The 20,666-nt window shown below is 36.4% G+C and overlaps 2 protein-coding genes and 1 long non-coding RNA gene across 17 annotated transcripts; 1 reads left to right on the forward strand and 2 right to left on the reverse strand.

Moving 5' to 3' along the window:
• Positions 1–1,024: 1,024 nt before the first annotated feature.
• LOC125188216 lies at positions 1,025–9,043 on the reverse strand. Of its 15 annotated transcripts, XR_007170712.1 has the most exons (9): positions 8,111–9,043; positions 7,963–8,006; positions 6,158–6,255; positions 3,793–3,891; positions 3,560–3,709; positions 2,907–2,993; positions 2,269–2,389; positions 1,540–1,641; positions 1,025–1,444 (listed from the first exon to the last, which is right to left on the reverse strand). It is a non-coding gene; the product is annotated as an uncharacterized LOC125188216 (long non-coding RNA). The 15 variants fall into 15 exon arrangements; XR_007170713.1 differs by lacking the exon at positions 2,269–2,389 and having other exon boundaries at positions 8,111–9,041; XR_007170705.1 differs by lacking the exons at positions 2,269–2,389; positions 2,907–2,993 and adding an exon at positions 6,584–6,740 and having other exon boundaries at positions 8,111–9,040.
• Positions 9,044–12,039: 2,996 nt separating this feature from the next.
• On the reverse strand, positions 12,040–14,745 carry LOC125187089 (bHLH transcription factor RHL1-like). Its single transcript, XM_048083601.1, has 7 exons — positions 14,250–14,745; positions 14,062–14,154; positions 13,802–13,939; positions 13,567–13,632; positions 12,919–12,984; positions 12,608–12,676; positions 12,040–12,466 (listed from the first exon to the last, which is right to left on the reverse strand). Exons 1-7 carry the CDS (start codon positions 14,625–14,627, stop codon positions 12,143–12,145), a joined length of 1,134 nt encoding a protein of 377 aa, XP_047939558.1. The 5' UTR covers positions 14,628–14,745; the 3' UTR covers positions 12,040–12,142.
• Positions 14,746–18,834: 4,089 nt separating this feature from the next.
• On the forward strand, positions 18,835–19,587 carry LOC125189283. Its single transcript, XM_048086576.1, has one exon. It carries the CDS (start codon positions 18,835–18,837, stop codon positions 19,585–19,587), a length of 753 nt encoding a protein of 250 aa, XP_047942533.1.
• The last annotated feature ends 1,079 nt before the right edge of the window (positions 19,588–20,666 follow it).

Below are 20,666 nucleotides of genomic sequence, written 5' to 3' on the forward strand. Positions count from 1 at the left end.
ATTTTGGTTTTAAGAAGGGTTTTGCACGTGTGTGGTAGGCACGTGTCCCTACATATTCAACAAGATTTATAAGTTCCCACTTTCCAAAATACTATTAATTAGCATATGGTAAGTTAGGATGTCGAACCCACGAAGAACGGTAGCATCCGTTATGTATTTCCTTAGAAAAGTTTTGGCGATGCCGTCACACTCTAAATTTGGGATAGGAACTAAAGTACGAAATATAAATAACACTTAAGCTAAGATTGGGAACTAAAAGTGCAAATAAAATACAATTAGAAGAAAGCAATTAAACTAGAACATAGACTGGGCAATTTAGCAGAGAATTTTGCATTTGGCGAAAATAAGAACTCTTCGAAAATAAAATCAAAGCAACATCTTGCACGAATTTTATTAAGTTCAGAAGCAAAATAATACAAAATAGTTGAAGTGGAGAAAAAGCAAAGTAAGAGTAAGAATTATGTAGAGAAGACTCTCCTCTACATAATTCTCTCTCTTACTTTACTTTCTCTCTTCTTACTCTTACTTTACTTTCTCTCCACTCTAACTATTTATTATCATTTTTCCAAAACGAAAGCCAAAAAGAAGTTAGTCGCTTATCTTGGGACGGAGGGAGTACTTGAAATAAGCTTTCAAAACAAGTCCAACAACAATAACTAAGAGTAAGAAAGATGCAAAAGAACTACAAAGGTTAAGAACAAGCAACTAGAGAAATTAAATACTACTCCCTCCGTCCCGCTTTAGAAGTTCCGGTTGAGTCGGGCACGTGTTTTAAGAAAAAAGTGTTTAATTATGTAATAAATAAATATTGTAGTGGATGTTGAGATCCACTTTTAATTGAGTGTCCAATAAATAAATGTTGTAGTGAATGTTGATATCCACTTTTAACACTTTTTTATTAGTTGTAGTGAATGTTGTGACCCACTTTTAACACTTCGTGACATTTTTTATTAAGTTATCCCAACCGGAAGTCCTAAAGCGGGACGGAGGGATAACTATAAGTTACTACTACTTCAACCCATGATGAACAAAAGATCTTGGCAGCCTTGAGTCTGAAATCTCTCCTCTTAAGGAAGAGAGAAAAGTTTCCTAGAGAGAGAATTAACTAAACTAAACTAAAGCTAAAGTGATAAAAAGTGGGTGTTGGAAAGTTAAAGTCTTTTTAAAACATATATCTAATTAAAGATATTTCTTTTTCTTTTTTACTCTCCAAGGGCTGATATGGGCATGTGTAGCAAGTGAGAGTTGTCCTTGATAAGTGTGTGGAAGTGGCTTTAATCATTTTCCCGTCGGGTTCAAGCTGGCCAGTCCAATAGCTTCGGCAGTTTGGGTCATCTTTGCCTTCTTCCTTCACTTTCTTCCATTCCTTGTCATTTGCCCTCTTTCTTGCATGTTTTCTCTTCGTGCCTTCATTAAGCAGCTTCTGAATTTAATGATCCATTCCCTGCCAAAAAGAATTTTTTTCATGCAAATATTCAACATATAGTGCAAAAGGTAATCAATTCCAAGTGACGAAAACTAGTCTATCAAGAAGCAAACCTGCATCCAATTCCACTAAGCCACACCTTCTTGTGGCATAACATCCCCTACTAGCTGGATCAGTATAACTTTAGTGCTATATGGCACAAAGGCTTGCGAATCCTGCATGTTTTACAACTATGTCATAGTTGACCATAGAACAATATACATAGTATTGTTTGCATTACATAAGGTTACCACTGCTATATAAGAACCTATAACAGTAGAAGTTGAACCAAGGATACTCCACTGAATGACATTTAATGCACCAATTCAAGAGGATAAATTTTATAGTACTCCTTACTTGGTAATTAAATTAAAATATAGTTTTCCCATAAGCAAATGATTTAAATATGTTGATAAGGGTGCATATTTAGCCTTAGGGGTACATGATTTTAATAGTAAGATATTTTGAATTATAAGATGCATAACTTAAGCAAACTATAAAACACTAAGTATGCAAAAAAAAATATCTTACTATTAAAATCATGTACCCCTAAGGCTAAATATGCACCCTTATCAACATAAAACACCAAGTATGAGAAAGAATCTTTGAACAACATTAATATCATCTTGTTAAAAGAACTGAAGTACTACAAAAAGCCACATAAGATTACAACTACTCAAAACAAAACTTCTAATGAACAAAGATTGCAACTAATAGATTCATAACATTTCCAGTTTGCTACAAGTATAGTCGTGACTCAACTTAATACATGCATGAAGGTCATAGTAATGAAGAGTAGAGACCTATGTAGCAAAAGGCAAGGTATGAAAGAAATGCACTAAATTATGCCGCTCTTGGCAGTTGTGTCCAGCCAAACAAAGTGAAATAACTAGGAACACGCTTATGACAGCTGACGAATTACTCCTGTGAACATAAACTTGCCCTGAATACAGATATAAGCTTTGACATGTGAGTGTAATTCTATTCTGATTTCTTGTATATTCTGCACATATGAAAACAAAGACCCCTTGTTCAAATATTCAAAACAATACATGCAATTTGAAACAAGACAGCTCATGAATGATCTTGGAATTTATATGGACAAAAACCAAATAAGCATATTAGTTAGAACGGGTAGAGCTTTCCTATACTTAATCAAACAGCATCAACTATACGATCTTTACACAACTATTGCCCAACAGAAAAATGAATATAAACCAAGATACAAAAATGTCCTCAAATTTTTTGTTTAGAATAAAACATTTCCTCTCCAAATAACATTCTTGGAACAAGGGATTGCCACCCTTGATTAGAAAACCCCACCTCAAAGTCTTAAATTCAAAACCATTCATATTATTCACAAGATGGGCAGGGTTATATTGAGTAGAATCATGATCAAATGAGTTCCTACAACAGACTGAAAATGGACATCCTCTATTACCTTTCAATACAAACCATGAAGGAGGAAAAGTGCACGGTAAGCAAGCAATTCAATACATGTCATTGGGCTTAGGATTCCATTCTTATTCTGTCTCAAGTAACCCATATGTAAGGTGAATCCACAAGTAAAAAATAAAAATAAATAAAGACATCCAATCTAATAAACTATAGCATAACTTGCATGAAGGACAAAAAAATTGAACTTTCAATAGCCACTAATTAAGTCTCCATTTGCTAGGTGCTATATAACCTGCGTAGCACTAGCAAGTTCCAGATAAGCAACTTTCCCCAAATAACTAGCTGATATCCCCTCCTTCACATTCGTAACTTGGGCTTTTGTCACAAAAGCAAACAGGTTTTTTATTGCCATATAATTTTTTTAATAGAGTTTTCTTTAGAACTTATAAGATACTAGTAGATTATTGAAATAAGTCAGTGTTCAAATGAACTAAGACTGCATCTACTTCCCAAAAATAAAGTGTAATATCTTATTGAGTACGTATTTTTATCTTAAGAAGATAATTAATAAGCTCCTTGCATCCCTTTTTAAGAGATCAAAACTTATTTTCTAAAGCATGGAACTTTTAAGGTTATAACAACTTAAACATCTTATAGAATAATTCAAGGTGCTAATAATGAATTTGCAAATAGTACCTTTTAAATCAGTACATTGTGATCATCATCGTTCCAAATCATGGATGATTTCTTATGGAGTATAGTTCTGCGTTTGAGTAATAGAGATTATATATCTCAATACTCTACTGCTTTCCAATGTATAAATCAAGTCCTAATGAAGTTTATAACCTGCAAAATAACATCAATTCAAAATGAAATTATATATTACTCCAGTTCACAGAAAATGTGAATCATCCACAGGGAACACTCACATGTGTGAACAAGGAAGGTCTCAAGCCTATTCTGAGATAAGTCTCAACTTTTTTTCCCTAGATTATTTATACAATCATTGCATGAGACTGGAAGTGCACCTACAGAAGGATGAGTAGCATAGGGTACAATGTTAGGGAGCTAGAAGGTCTAACAAATTCATACCCAGACAAGTGGAATTGAAAAGTGCAATTTTCAGATTTAAAAGGAGTCCTATCGTAGCCTAAGTAAATTCTACTTGTAAGGTCATGCAAAATGTTGTCACTAACATTATTCCTTCCCACAACACTTTTTACCACGTTTCTTATTTAAGAAACAGTACACACAACCCATCATCAATTTCCTTAAATACTCATGGTACCATCTTTTTATTTTGTATCCATTATTTATATCAATTTATTTATTATGTAATCTAATAAATTAATTTTTCAATTTAAATAAATATGATATTCATTAAAAAATAAAAATACATAATTAAAATTCTAATTAAGCTGAAAATTACATAATTAAAATCCTAATAAAGCCTAAAAATTAAATAAACAGAATCTATATATTTATTTGCATATAAGAAAATAAAACAAACTTCAATTCAGATCCTAATTGATTAAAAGGAAACGAAAACAATTTAAATGAAAAAAAAAAGATAAAGGTGAAGAAAACAAAACAAAAAATAAAACGAAAAAGAAAACCAAAATAAAACAAAAAAAATAGGCACAATTAAGAAACGAGGGTGGCAACTTCAAAACCTTAAAGCCACTGCCACCACTAGTCCAACCATTTAATTTGTAATTTAAAACGTCGAAAAACTAATAAAGAAATCAGAAATCAACAGGCTGTCACTTAACATTTTGCTTGAAAGAGTAACACCATTCATGCCAACCCACCCGAGTGGGCCGCGTGGACATGATAAACATCCACCTTTGTGGATACTCTAAGCCACGTGGCAAAGTTACATAGGGATAACATCTCAGTCTAACTTAGACTAGTTTTCTAAATGAAAAGCAACATAAGAATTTTAATTTCGTAGTAATAACATGGGCAGTAGGATGATGATAAGTTATACAGGGAAGCTAACCTAACCTGACTTAGTTAACAAACTTTATTGGTACACATAATTCACAGTTAATATTGTGTTTTCCTGCATATTTGTAGCTCCATCAATAACACTTGGTTTCTCTCATACTTTTCATCCATCTATACCGTTTTAACTATCCCCCTTAAGAAACCTAGATTTAACTCTTTCTCCACCTTTAGTTCTACATCAACACTCAAAATGACAAATACATATATAAACCTATTTATCTTTCTTAACAAAACCTAGTTTTCACTACCTCTCTTAAGAAACCTAGTTTCAGGTTTCAGGTTTCAATTCATAAGAAAACGTTTTATTAACATTGGAGAGTATATAGGAGGCTATAAAGTTCTTGCTATTGCAAAAATAATTATGTGACGCCAAAGCCGGACCAGACATTAATTTTCTCTTATGTTTTCCTGTTTTTTACTTGTTGCTATTTTCATAATTTTATTTGTCATGATTATATGGTTTTCTTTATGAACCTCATGAATATAAGTTTCACCAGAAATTGCTATCCTGGCAATAAAACTAAATACATAATTTATGATGAACTTCTTAAGTCCATTTCATAGGACATCATGGGTTTATCTGATCCTTTTCAATTCATAACAGTATAAAGATTTCAAAATGATTCGCTCCAAGAAAAGTGAAGTTAATTTCACATTGTTTAGAAACTAAGTTTAATTAATACCTACTTGGAAAAGATGAGCAACTGAGAAAGTTTATCTCTAGAATTTAACATAGATAGTCATAAAACACTGGCCATTTAAGAATAATATTAGAGGGTAAAACTCAATAAGTAAGGATGATGAAAAAATGGGATGAAATGGAAAGCTCATATTGGTTTCTAATAAAACATCTTCTGTAATAACACATGCATGAAAACTGCAAGTTACTAAATTGAAACCATAGCAACATCCATGACCGCATACACACTAATCAAGTGCACAATACAATGAATGTTGTAGGATCTTTCCATCTTTTATCCAGAATATTTCATGATCACCTTAATTCAACATCAAGGAAGACTTAAAGTAATTAGAGGGCTTGAAAGGACATTTCAATGCATTCCTTGTTTCATGGTTAACGATTGTTAGCATTTAGCCAGGGAAATATATTATTCTCATCAATACATCTACCCAAACAAATAATATGCGTACATTATGAATCCACCAGGTGCAGCTAGCATGCTCATCACATCAGATGCAGTTATGTGTCAGGATATCCACAAAGTAGGTCTACGGTGCATGGATACTTCTCATATTGAAAAGGAAACACACACATACATATACCTCACTCATCCATCCTTTCCAGTCCATAACCTGATATGAGATCTTCATCGGCCTTTGGCAGTTCGTGGATGAGATCCCTTACAAATCAAGGAGAAAGGCTAATATGATGTTAGGGGAAAACTGAAACTTGTAGCAATACCAAAGTTACTTATAATGACAATAGCAGGTTCCAGGCCAGAAAATTAGATAATAGTCAAGGCTCACCAACGTTTGGTCTATTGAATCAGTGCGAATTAAACACATATAACATGTTGCACACAGAGTTTTAAATAAAAATTTTCAAACTGATAGTGGAGCCTACATTCTCGTCAATTATTAAACTCAAATCTATAACATACAAATTTATAGCCTGAAGTCATGATGATATAATGGATTTGAATATTATCACCCTCATTTTGAAATATACTTACTTTGCAAGGGCTTTACCGGAACAATTAACTTATTATGAAGTCATTGGACTGCTCAACTATCTCGCATACGGCATAAGGTATATCATTCAGTTAACGATGAACTTAAAGATCGTCAATGCACATGGGCTTCCAAGATTTCATAAAGCCTTCAAAACCTAAATTAGTTGTTATTCCTGGTATATATCATGAGCAGTCACCGTATCAAAAATCAGAAAGGTTGAATACTTTTCATGAATTAGATTTAATAGTGATCTGCAAGTTTTGAGAGACTGACTATTATCTATGACCATGATTTGGTAATGACAAATAAAACCAAAAAGATACAAATCCTCTTTTAGTGGCAGTATTAAGGCAAGATTAAAGTTAGCACACAATTTCAACATCACATTCGAGCACATTTTGTATGAATAAAATCCCTAGACAGTACTCTCTCTTTCTAATTTATTCAACGGACTTTATTTTTCATTAAGGAAACCCTTTATAAGTAGTTACCATGTTTACAAATATTAATATTAATAAGAGTAAAACTGAAGAATTGCAGCAATGATTTTACACTAATCAATAGGGTGGTGTATACCTATTTCTCCATTTTAATGAACATACATAACGATTGATATAATACGAACTTTTGAGTAGGACAATGTTTTGAATTTGCTATCACTAAAACATTATCATACACAGTATTCTTAATAGTTTGACTAGCTGCCCCCCCCCCCATCTTTTCGTTTTGGAAAGCACAGTAGCGAAGTGGAACTACTTACTAATTACTAACTAGAACAACTTTGATGGTGGTTAAAGTTGACATTGCACTCAAATTTCTACAATTGAGTTGAGCCAACAAAATATTGATCGAAGTTCCTACGAGTTGGAGTTTCATTTGTATTTTGGACAACGTTCACGTCATATTAGTTTACTTTTACTCCAGTCATTATACATATTCGATCTTGCAGATACAATAGTATAGAATCTCACAAGTTCATCCTATTTCTAGATGGTTCTACAAACAAAGGCACAGTCATCGAATGCTATGTCTATGTCCAAATTGAGAAATTCATTTTTGAGGCAATCAGGACGGTTTTGACCGTCGTGCTTAAAGTTTTCAGAACCATATTAATGAATACATCAATCTCTTATAATGTCAATTCATAGAAGAGAACGTTAATTCAAATAGTAAGAAGTAAAGAACTCCAATTTAAGTTTTCAATGGCATAAATTTCAAGTATTGACATAGCTTAGCCACAATCAAAGACAAAGATTAACAGCAAACAAGGTTGACTATATGCTCAGAAACTCATAAGCTAATGGACACCATCTCAGAGCTCACCCGTAGTATCAAAATATCTCAAATCGAGTTCCAATAAATCATAAGAAAAAAGTGATCAAGAAACTACATACCTGAGGATCCGGAACTAATCACGAGAATCAATTAACTCATAGGCCTATAGCAACGCAAATTGTAAGTGAATTAAATTAATTGTGTTGTAGGAGTATATGATTGAATAAAGCTTTGGTAAAACATAAAAACATGATCTTCGATTCATACCTAAATATGAAAACATAATCAAGGACAACGAACTCCGTGATTCACACTCTTATCACAGACAAATCCAACAGAGAAACACAAACAAGATGATTAATCACATAAAATATACATCTTTTTTCCTGCAAGAACAAGATAGCAATAAACAAATCCTTCCACTCGAAAGGTGAAAGGTTTTGTATCAGGGAATCACTGTTTTACTCATGATAAAACTGACAAAAGCGCAGTAAAAATCGATACTTATCTATATGAACCTAGATTATAAAAAAAAAAAATTAAATTAAATCATATAATCACAACTCCCGAAAAAGAAGATGAGTACAAACTGGGGTTCGTCATTTTGTTGATGTACGTTGTTTGCAAAGGATGGTGTATCTTTGGCAGGTCCCCAGATGTATCAGATAGGGCAATGACGCACGCGTGCGGCGTGTATGTGTGTGAAGGGAGGAGGGATGGAGGGAGGCAGAGAGAGGCGGTGGAGAGAGAAGCTGACAGAATAGAAGTGAGCACACGCATCCACAAAGGTATAACTCTATACAATTGCCTGCTTGTGCTCGCTCTCTTCTGTCAATTAGTCCTTTCTCTTCTCCCCTCTTTCGCTCCAATCAAAACAATCCACAAACAACAACCTGAAAACCGGCCGCTGCTGAGGTCTAAACCATCCCATCAATTAGGGTTTCCGTTTCCCCGATTTTTTCTAGTGAGAGGATTCCCAGCAGAACCAGTCCCTCCTACTTATAGTAACACAGTAGACCTTTGGCTTCATTCATGCAATATATCAAACAGTTGCTGGCAGTGCCAACTCTCCTCCACGCCACCATGCCAATCTCCATACAAAAGAGGAAAAAATTAACATCAAAATTGTGCAAAATTGTGCGAGGCCTTTCCCCTCTGCCCCCACCACTACTGCTAACTTGTTCCTCACATTCAATTGAATTGAATCCAATCAATGCTATCGAATAAGACATGAACGGATTGTCGGACACACAGTGGAGAGGACTTTTCTTTGTTTCGATGTGATGACGTGGGTGAATAAGGAGCGTTGGATTAGTAGTAATGGCGGGTCATTTCCGTCCTTTGTGGGTGATAAACTTTGGGAGTTGTTCCACTCATTAAAGTACCATCTACTTTTGGGATTAATCCATCAATTAGTACATTCTCCAGACATAAAACTAAATTCAAAACTTACTTAATTACAATGGACTAAAATCATAGTACTAAAAATAAATGAATTGTTTGATAATCCAATTGTATTATCGATGATATGTCATATGACTATCTTTTCCTAATTATTAAAGAGTACTACTAGTTATGATCTTAACTAAATCGATTTACATGGGACAATGAAATACTCCTCTAACCAATAGGTTGAGGGTTCGAGTCAATCATGGGAATAGATGAGGAACCATTGTATTTGAATCGATTACTACTGAATTAGCGCTTGTATTTGAGAACCGTGCCATAGTATATGGTTATTGTAATTTCTCCTCAAAGCATCTTTTCGATGAGGCACAAATGGAAGTGGGATGACGAGTGGTTGGAAATTATGGAGCATGCAATGCAGTCGCCATGAGTGCGGGCGGCTGCATTGCAAATAACCTATAAAATTGATCGAGGCATGATCCTTGGCTTTTGGGCTTTAGTTTTTATCCAATGTATGCCATAAATATATTGAGCGTAGTATTGGTCGGTTTTAAAACAAACTATAAAAAAAATTTGTTATTTCGTGGCGAAAATATCCGCTACAAAATCTTATATTTACGAAAAGTAACCGAGTTAGTGGCGGATCTAGTAGCTAAACAAAATCACGACAAAATACTTGTCACTAAAATATTAGTGGCGGAAATTTAGAGACCTACAAAATAAACTAGTACTACTAGTATTATTTGGATTGAAAAACTTGCTCAATGTTATATAAAGAAACAAGTATGAGACCTGATAAAGAACACTAGTAGTCTTATTTGGACTGAAAAACTTACCCAATGTCACAAGGCTGCATGTTGTGTGTGAGAAGTAATGTCTTTAGATTTGTGTTCGTACGTTGTCCTACTAAATTTTACTTCATCAGTACCCCATCAAGTGTCTAATTTCTTTTCGGCATAGTTTTAAAAAATGTAAATGAAAATGGGTTGAAAAAGTTAATTAAAAATACAAATCACACTTTCAGTAATAAAATGTGAGTGGAATGAGTTAGTGGAATGTTATATTTACTTATCATTTATAGTAAAAATAAAAGTGAACACTTGATGGACGGAAAAAACAAAAGTGAACACTTAACGGGAACGAGGGAGTATTGTTTATTTTGTTAGTCTGTTTAAGAAAAGAGGATTAGACCTGTTAATGTTTTTTACTTTTTTAATAAAACTAATGGATTTATGAAGTAGTGGAGTTTTTAGGAGGATTAGTATAGTTTGGATTCACATGATTTCGACATATAAAGTCATCATGCCAATTAATGTCTTAACATATACCCAGAAATATTCGATTTGAACATGAAAATCCAAACTGAACTGAAATTACTGGTTTGATTCGATGTTCGAATGGTTGATTTTGCACATCTTTAATTGCAACAAATAATTCGATATATTCTTGTTTCCGATGTTCTTTAATGTCTCAATAGAATCGATTAATTTAAAATATTTAATTTCACCAAATCGTTGAATAAATCATACTACCAACTTGTGATTCTACGTTGACACAAAAGATAATGCCACTGTAACAAACAACACCTATATAATGAAGAGTCTTGAAATTTATTTTCTAGGTTCCATAAAATATTTCCCCAGACATTCTTTTACGCGTGTTTGGTGTGTGTCCATATATGGTTGAATTTTTCAATTAGACGTGCCTCCAAGTACCAAGTTGGAGGATCTGAATTTTCTAAAACTTCTGACTTCTTACTTTTATTTCTGTTGAAATTTGAGGATTGAACGTCATTTTGTTCAAGGAATAAAAGTTGTTAGTAGATCATAACTCAGTTTATTGATGTGGATTATATACACCAATTTTATATTATACACATGATATGCAAGTATAAGAAAATGAAAATATAAAAATATGCATAGACACTAACGACAAATCCAATTGATAAAGATACAAAAATAGAGATGCAATTACTTAATTGGAAAACTTTGAAAATTTGCCAAAATTTATGGTACAAAGAAAAATATCCTTAAGTTGAGAACATAATTTTCAATTATATTTTAGTAGTATATCATTTTTGGGAACACTTCCATTTATGTTCCTTAATTTTATTTGGAAGTTGGAACACTAAGAATGAGAATATATTTTGAAGCTTAGGTGAGGTATTTACCATTTTTTGTGAGAACATAATCAATTTGACAATGTAACACCAAACCTAACTGTTGTAAAATATAGTACTTCATTAAACCTAATTAAGTTCCTTTTATGTCAATGGATGATTGACTAAAACCTAATCCTCTTTATTCCGGCAATCATCACCCATAAAGCTAAGTGACTTTTCTAAAGAGGTAAATTTAAAATTAACAAACAAGAAATAGGAAAATGGTGCCCGATTTTAAAAATGGGATGTACATTGTGCCCTATTAATTTGGATAAAGAATTTAAAGTCGGATAGCATCATTCTTATATAGTTATATTTATGCTCCACCTTTGTGAGTTAATTATGTGATTCGGTTTTTTTTTCACTTTTCATTTTTTTTACTCCGTATTTGTTAAGCTGTCATTCACCAGAGACTGGTAGTTGAAGCTTGTATTCAATGTGTCACTAAACCAACAATCTTGGTTTTCCAATTTTAGTTCATTTATAAAGTTCACTATAATATGTTAGAGATATTGAGGCGAGACAAGATGGATAAACACTAAAACAACGTACCATATTATTTCGAAATTTCCACAATAATTCATTCGAAACTAATAGTACTACAAATTTGGTAAAAGCAAAATGCGGGTGGAAAGCATAAAAAAGATATTATTTCATTAGTTAGGACATGCAAACTTGGTTTACATTTTAAAAGTTACGCAGTTAATACTTCAATGCACATGCATTGATCATCACTCCAACTTAGGAGCAGCAATGGCTTCCTGAAGGGACATCTTTCTACCGATGGTAGTAGCTGATGATTGGACGGTCATAACCGATGTGCTAGGCGATGAAGGCCCGCCTCCACCAGCCTCTCCAATGTGCGGGGGGTTACGGGAGTGTGACGTGGCAGTGGAGATGGCGGTGGCAAGCGAAATCGGCATTAGGCACAGCCCCTTTCCTTGAAGGTATTGCATGGCAGAACCCATGTCCTCCTCCAGCAGCTTCGCCACCTGCTGTTCCGTCGCCGCCATTCCATCCTTATTGTTGTTGTTTGATGCCGCCGGCTGCCTCCCCTGCGCGCACACGCACATACATACAGCTTTAATGAATCCAATCTTCTATTTTGATCAACATTGAACCTCATTTATAAAATGATAATGCCATGTGAAAATATAATCTTGAAAAATAAAATATGAAGAAGGCATGATTATTACCTCTGGTGACTTGTCTGGAGCTAAAGGAGCCACAGCTGCAGCACCTCCTAATCTGCTCATGCTAAGAACCTGTACATTTCCACATAATTAAATATAAATAATAACTTTTGATAGAATAATAGTAAGATTTTTTTTTAAAAAAATTACTCCATGCTACAGCTCATACAACTGTCTTATTAATATACTACAACCCATACAATTTGTCAACCCAAAACAGATTTAATTAATATATTTAACAAACAAATCTAGATGTGTGAAAGTATATATTAATGCATACATATATCTATTTATAGAGGGAGAGAAAGAGATACTTTGACTTGGAGCTGGAGGAATTTGACATAATCAATTATCTCATCCAGCATTGAGGCCTTGTCCGTCTGTCATTCAAAGAAGCACCAAATCATTAGCTTAATCTCCCCCAAATCTCATATGATTACATTTCAAACCCTATTTTTTTTATAAATAATTATCAATCCAACTAGCATCATTATAATTTAATCAACAGTACCAGTAATATACCAAGCAGGAGTAGATTGCATTATATACCACACGAATAATCTTCCAGTTAATTATTGACCAATAATTTTAGATGGTATACATTGTATAATTACAGATGTGTAATATCTATAGAAATAAAATTACATGCAAATCAGTATACATTCTACATTTGAACACGTTCGCAAGATATTCACTTTGATTTATATTCCAAAGGTTCATTAAATAGCACGTGGCTCTGCAATTTGATTAGCAAAAAAATGCAAAAGATTTCTCTTTGTTATTAACAAGGAGCTCAAGACGAAGCTTCATCTTCCGCATGAGGAATGAATGCTACTAATTCCCTTTACTCTAAATTATTAGTAGTAATTAATACTCCTACAAGGTTAATTAGCTTAATTATCATATAATTACATAATTAAGGGATTGACGTTAGTATTAAAAATCAGAAGCGGGGGTATCACCTTATTAGCATTGGGTACAAGCTCCTGTAAAGACTTCATCCTCTCCGCAATTCTCTCTCTTCTTAACTGCTCATTAACCATTTCACCCACGTAAGGGAAAAACTAAATTAATATAAATAATATTCTATCAACAATGAGAAAAAAACAAAGGCAAAGAAATGACGTCACAATAAAATCAATATGGAGGAGACAAAAAAGAAGCTGCTTCTGAAGTGTATAGTAAAACGATTCGTACTCTTTCAGCGATGCTGTGAGGATCGGTAGCCTGTCCTCTCCTTGCTCTGACCTTCTGCTTCGACCGCCCCGCCGCCCCGTCTCCACTCGTCGCTGCCGCGGCCCCACTGAGACTCTGAGACTGTTGCAAACCTCCTCCCTTTCGAATATTTTAAAAAATCAATCAGTATTCATTTCCGGAGATCCTCGATTTCAAATCTAATGTTCATGAACACGCAATTTATCAGTGATGTATGAATGGGCATGAAATTGGGGGAAAACCTGAAGGTGGTGAAATTGCTGAGATTGATTGGAATTTTGACCAGGCAATCCAGTGAAGGCGTTGAATAGGCCTTTAATTGATGCATCATTTGCCTGAATTCATCTCACATTGATTCGAATTCAATTGTTGGCACAAAAAAATGAAATTAAAAAAAAAGGAAAGAGGGGAAAAAGGAGAAACGGCAGACCGGATTAGCGGAATTGGGAGACGAGGAGTCAACGACGTCGTTGTGGTCATGCATCGGCGCGGAGAAGCCTCTGGAGAGCAGCAACTGCTGCTGGAGCATCAATGCCTTGGCGGCGCCGCCGCTGATCTGGTGGTGCCTCATCCGCAGCGCGGGCGAATGATCCTCGGAATTCCCCGGCGGCGGGTGGTCGTCGGCCCAAGGGAAGGAGGAAGGGGTGGGAGGCACGGAGGAGAGCATCTGTTCGAGAAAGTCCTCGTGAGACGACGTGGGATCGAAATTGGAGGGCTGCAGCATTTCGTGGAGGAATTGGTGATGATTCATCACTGAGTTGATGCTGTTCAACCCAGGGGACTCTGGTTCTCTGCTGGCTTCCCTCATCGCAGATTGATTTTGCAGTTGAAAGGAAACTGCAATTGAATAAGTTGCAGAGGCGAGATCTTGATGGAGCACCGTTTTCTAAATTGGGAACAAATATATTATGCCACCAGAAAGATGAATCATAGTAATGAGTTATGTTTCTCGAATCACCTCAATATATATATAGCCAAAAAAACTACGCAGCCAGCTTGCACAACACTTTTTTTTAATAGAATACATAAACTAATAAACTTAATTAAAATTAATTTATTAATATTTAAAAATCTAAATTTAAATTTAATGTTATAAAATTAAATCTAAAATCATACTCCCTCCGTCCCTAAAGAGTATGAACTTTGGGTTTGTCACGAATTTTAATTAATAAGGGGAAAAGTAAGAGAGAGAAAAATGCAGTGGAAATAATGTTAGTTGAGAGTGAGGTCCACATTATAATAATGATATTATAAGTGTTAATAGTAATGGTATAAGTTGTAAATAAAATGATGTATAAGGGTATTATGTTGTTTGAGTTTTTCAAAATTAAAAAGTTTATACTCTGTAGGGACAGACGAAAAAAGAAATAGTTCATACTCTTTGGGGACGTTCCATTAGGTGTCTCATTTATAAGCGGCACGGGTTTTAATAAATGTCAAGAAAAATGGGTGGGAAAAATTAGTGAGATATGAGTCTCATTTGTATATATTAGTTTTAAATGAAATGTGAGTGATATGAATTAGTGGAAGGTGGGATCCTATTAGCATTCATAGTAAAAGTAATTGGGACTCCTATTCGTGGACGAACTAAAATGGAAAAACGGGGCTCCTATTCACGGACGGAGGAACTAGGGAGTATGTACAAGCGTATTATAGCTATTTAGGCCATCTCCAATCATTTATGTCAAACTCAAAGCCATTTTGAGTAGCTGTCACACCAAAAAATAGTTTTTACTCCAACAATTTAAACCATTTTATAGTATTTGTCTCACACAAATTTTGCAGTAAACATATTTAGTGTTATTCCATTGAAAAATCTAAAATTAAGTTACAGTTTAGCATATAAATAAGTTTTGATATATGATTGGAGATGGTCTTAGCACTTTTGATATTATATTTTTGAATACAACATTCATGGTGTGCTTGCGAATGCTTTAAGCAAGTCGTTGTAGATCGTCATGCCCACCCCTTTCCATTGCATGCTTAAAGCATGTAGTGAAGACAAACAATTGTGACTCTTCATGGAGTAGTATTTTAGATTTTTTTTCAGTTTGAAATCAAATTTATCATGTAGTTTTCTTTATTTTTTTAGAATAACATATAATTAGTCCCCACACAATTGAGATTTCACTTTCGTAATATCTACTAAATTTTACTCCAATTAGCATAAATGTGTCATTGATATAGGGAATAATCACATTTGAAACATTTATGCTTTGTTTCATAAGTTTTTACTACTTTTCCATTTGTTTATAACGTTTTTCATTTGAGTGAACTGCATGAAAGGTCCCTAACTTTTCGACTTGTTGCACGGTTGACCCCTAAAAAAAAAAAACCCACCATAGGGCTCTAACAAAAAATAAAATCACAAACCAGGTATTTCGGACAATAACACCCTTAAGCCCTTAAAGGGCATTTTCGCCTATTTGTCCATGCCGCCTCTGTTGCATGCCTGCAACATGCAGTTTGTCTGACATCCGCCCAATGATGTGATTGGAAATGTCATCTGCGACATCTCTCTCCCTTGAAATTTTGCAGGCGACGTTTGGCTTCTCACACGCAACATAGTGTGTTGTGTACCTGAATTGAAATATATTAGATAGTAGTAGGATGTGAAATTAAATCACTTACTTTCACTTCCCTCCAATTCACTTTCCTTTGAGCTCTCTCAGACGTCATTTTCATCAATGCCGCCTAAACGAAAACGAGGTGGTACCTTTGGAGCGTCCTCGTCCCGTCATTCGACGCGGCAGAAAAAGCATTCGGTACCGTCGCCGTCTCGGTCTCCGTCTCCGTCTCCGCCACCGTCACCCAGACGCCGTCCGGAGGTAATCGACGTAGACCCAGAAACATGGGACATCCGCGATCCTGCGTTGGATATCTTTTACCCCGAAGAAGAATACAGTAAGTTCAATTTTAAATTTCACAAATAGCTCACCTACCAATTTTGTGATTTAATTTAGGGTTTCGAAAATTGTTAGTTTTGGGAATTTGTTTTGATTTCGTTGCGTTCTTCACTGATTTCAGACTCTATATGTGACATTTTGGTATTTTTCTAATTTTCTAATAACCCTAACAGAGGAGCATCCAGGGAGGTTTTCCGTTGCATTTCATCACGGTGGTTCACTCTTCGAAATCAATGGACAGAAGAAGTATGTTGGGGGTCACCTGACATTCTTTGACTATTGCAATATTAACCAATTCGAGCTATTAGATCTGTCTAGTATGGTGTTGAGGTTGAAGTATGATAGGAAAACCGTCTGCGAGTTCTATTACGTTCATCCAAAGTATAGTGGTGATTGTATGGGCGTTGACATACACGGTGAGTTGATGCCCATTATTGACGACCCACATCTGGCCGCTTTTCTCAAAGTTGCGGCTACTAGCACAAGGCTAGTTCACATTTACGTCGTCGAGATAACGGCGGCGGCAGCCTTACTTAAGAAGCGAAGGGAAGAAGCGGAGGAGTTTCTAAAATTTATCAAAGATAGGAAAAAATCTAAAGTTGTGATTGAGGAGATTGACGAACCTAAAACAATTATTGTGCCCAAACCTAAACCAAAGAAGAAGAAACAACAGCCGGATGAGTTTAAGAAAACAGTGTCACCATTGTTGATGATTGAGTGGTACCCTAGGGATGTTGAGTTTGAAGAGTATTTGACCAAAAGTTTAGAAGACAAACGTCGGGAATGGAAGAGGGAAGAGGAGGCAGCCCGTAAGAATTTGGAGGAAGCATTTGCATCATGTAGGAGTGCCGAAGGAGCACAATCCGAAGCTGTTGTTGCCGAGTGTGAAAAGACTGATGCAGTAGTGGGAGTTGATGGACAGGGAGAAGTACATGCATGCGTGCAAGAGGTAGATATGGTGTTTGTGATTTATGAGTTACATTGCAATAATATTGGGTCTTCTCCTGTGATTTATTTATGATGTTTTGTATTGTACAAATATTGTAGGATGTCACGAGTATGCCAGAAACAAGTATGTCAACTGGGCAATCTGTGGGCAATCTGTACCAGATGTACAACTTGAGGTTGAAGTCGTTGAAGATAATCTTGTTGAAGAAGTTATAGTAGGTGGCCGAGATGCCCATGAATGCATAGCAGAGGTTACTACTCAACTTGGAACTACATTTGTGATTTATGTTTTATGTTTAGTATGCATTTGAGATTAATCTTTTTCATGCATTGTAGGTTGTAGTTTCAATGGAGCTTCAGAAGAACAATGTATTCGAAGTCCTCCGATGGAGCAATCAATTCCTACTCCTTCACCTGCACATCCTCGTGACCAAGTGTCTGACTCAGTGGAAGTGGAAGAGCCAAGTACAGTTGAAGAGAATATGTACCAACCGAGCATGGACTTTTCAGCCGAACCACATTGTCAACCGCGGTTGAAAGTTCCCATTGTCGAGGACATATCGGATGAAATGCTAATGTCAGGATTCCATCATGATGTGCAAGATGGAGCTCCAACGAAAGAAGTATCTGAACTGCCGGAAGTACCACATGTTGTACCGGATATACATGCTGAGCCGGAACTAGAAGCACCAGAGGAGGTTTACATACCATCATTTGATTATGTTCCGGACGGCTGCCATCTCCATAACGAGGGACCTCCGAGTGATGATGAAGATGAGGAGGTCGACCATTTTATCTCGTTGGCACACATGTGCCGAGATGAGCAGCTGTTTACGTCGTATTATGAATCCATATTCCAGCAACAACATCCGTGTCAGGAGCAAGAGAATGTACACCAGCCGGGGCCAGGGGAGAAACGACGGAGGAAGTATTCACCTTATGTGGAAAAGAAGAAGACGACAGAGAACCCATTATGCGAGGATGAAATTGTGGACGAGCTACAAGATATTGATGACCTTGAAGATTTGGAGGGTTTGAAGAAGAAAGGCATCAAGTATACCCCGTTCAAGCTCAACCTTAATGAGATACCGATGTGGAAGCCTGGTAATGTTTTTTAAGTATAGAGATTTCTTGTTTGATGTGTTGAGGTAGTATGCAATCATGACTAGACGGCGGGTGCATGTGAAAAGAAATGACGGCGACAAACTACGTGTCGTGTGTAAAGGGCAAGACTGTGAGTGGTATGTGTTCTTGAGGAAGCTCGAGACAAACAATGGAGCGGATTATGTACTGAATATGCAACGGGATCACGCGCACACATGCTACCAAGTGCTGGATCAGAAATGGCTCACTGCAAAGTGGCTAGGTGAGCGTTACATGGAAAAGATCAAAGACAACCCTCACATTCCACTAGCAGCTATACGGCAGTGTGTCGATGAAGATTTTGGGCTAAAGATCGGTAGGATGAAGGCATATCGGGCCAGAGAGCACGCACTGGATGGCATATTCGGCTCTGCGGCAACCCAGTACAGGAACCTGTTCTACTACAAAGCCGAATTGGAATGGACACACCCTGAGTCCAGTGTACATATACATTATGAAAATACGAGGGATACTGGTGCCGTAGGCCCGAGATTACTGAGGTTCTACTGTTGCCTTGGACCATTGAAAAAGGGGTGGACGCGGTTATGTCGACCAATTATCTTCTTGGACGCGTGTTTCTTGCGAGGATTGTACAAAGGGCAGCTAATGACAGCAATGAGAATTGATCCCAACAATGGCTGGTGGCCGATTATTGCCTGGGCTGTGACTGAAGCGGAGAGCTATGTCCAGTGGAAGTGGTTTTTGGAGTACTTGTCCGACGACTTCGATTTGCACGTTAATGGCCCACGATATGTCTTTATGTCTGACTAACAAAAGGTATGTACATTTTTGTGATTTCACTGTTACGTATTATACTTCGGATGTGATTTAAGTTTAATACTTTATCTGTGATTTTATCAAATATTTAGTACTGTCATTGTGATTCTATGGTAATGGTGTTGTGTTGTGTTGTGTACGCCTGTGGCAGGGTCTTGCAAAAGTGATTACTGAGGAATTCCCATAGAGCGAGCATCGCTTCTGTGTTCAGCACATATACAATAATTTCAAGAAGAGATTCGTTGGGGAAAATTTCAAAGAACGGTTGTGGGAGATAGCCGCGAGTACAACCTTCGAACATTACGTGGACAAGATGGATGCTCTGCAGATTGAGTACCCTTCAGCACATCATTGGCTTTCTGGGGTTGCTCCCAAAGACAAATGGGTGAAGGCTTTTTTCTCCCCACATACTTGTTGTGATGTGCTCCTCAACAACATTTGCGAGACCTTTAATTCGAAGATTGCATTGGCTCGAGAAAAGGCTATTATCAGTATGTTGGAGGACATCCGAACCAGTCAGATGGAAAGGCTCCAGATCAGAGGCCAGTGGATCAAAAGCTACAATTACGCAGTCCCTCCTGTTATCAAGGAGATTATTGATAAATGGTACGCGGGGGCTTCTTCATGGAGAGCTATATGGAACGAAGAGTCTTCATGTTGTGAACATGCGCGATTTTACATGCTCATGCAGACTGTGGCAGCTGACAGGGATTCCGTGTACTCATGCTATCGCAACAATCAACAAGAATGGCGAGGATGTCACGCGATACGTCTCCCGCTATTATTTGAAGTCCACTATGACGTTGCTATACGAAAATGTCCTTTACCCAATCAATGGGGTGGACAATTGGCCCAAGAGTTGTGATGGTGCATTGGAACTGGCGCCTCCGAGGACAAAGCGACAGCGCGGACGACCGAAGAAATTGAGGCGTGAGGAGCCCCAGATTCGTCTTCATGCCGACGGAGGTAAGTCCCTGCGACGAACCTTCATAATGAGATGTCGCCGGTGCGGGCAAGAAGGCCATAACATGAGGACTTGCAAATGATCCTCGGACAGATGCTCGTGCTGAAGT

This window comes from Salvia hispanica, chromosome 5 (assembly GCF_023119035.1).
Source record: "Salvia hispanica cultivar TCC Black 2014 chromosome 5, UniMelb_Shisp_WGS_1.0, whole genome shotgun sequence".
In the NCBI taxonomy this organism is placed as follows: domain Eukaryota; kingdom Viridiplantae; phylum Streptophyta; class Magnoliopsida; order Lamiales; family Lamiaceae; genus Salvia; species Salvia hispanica.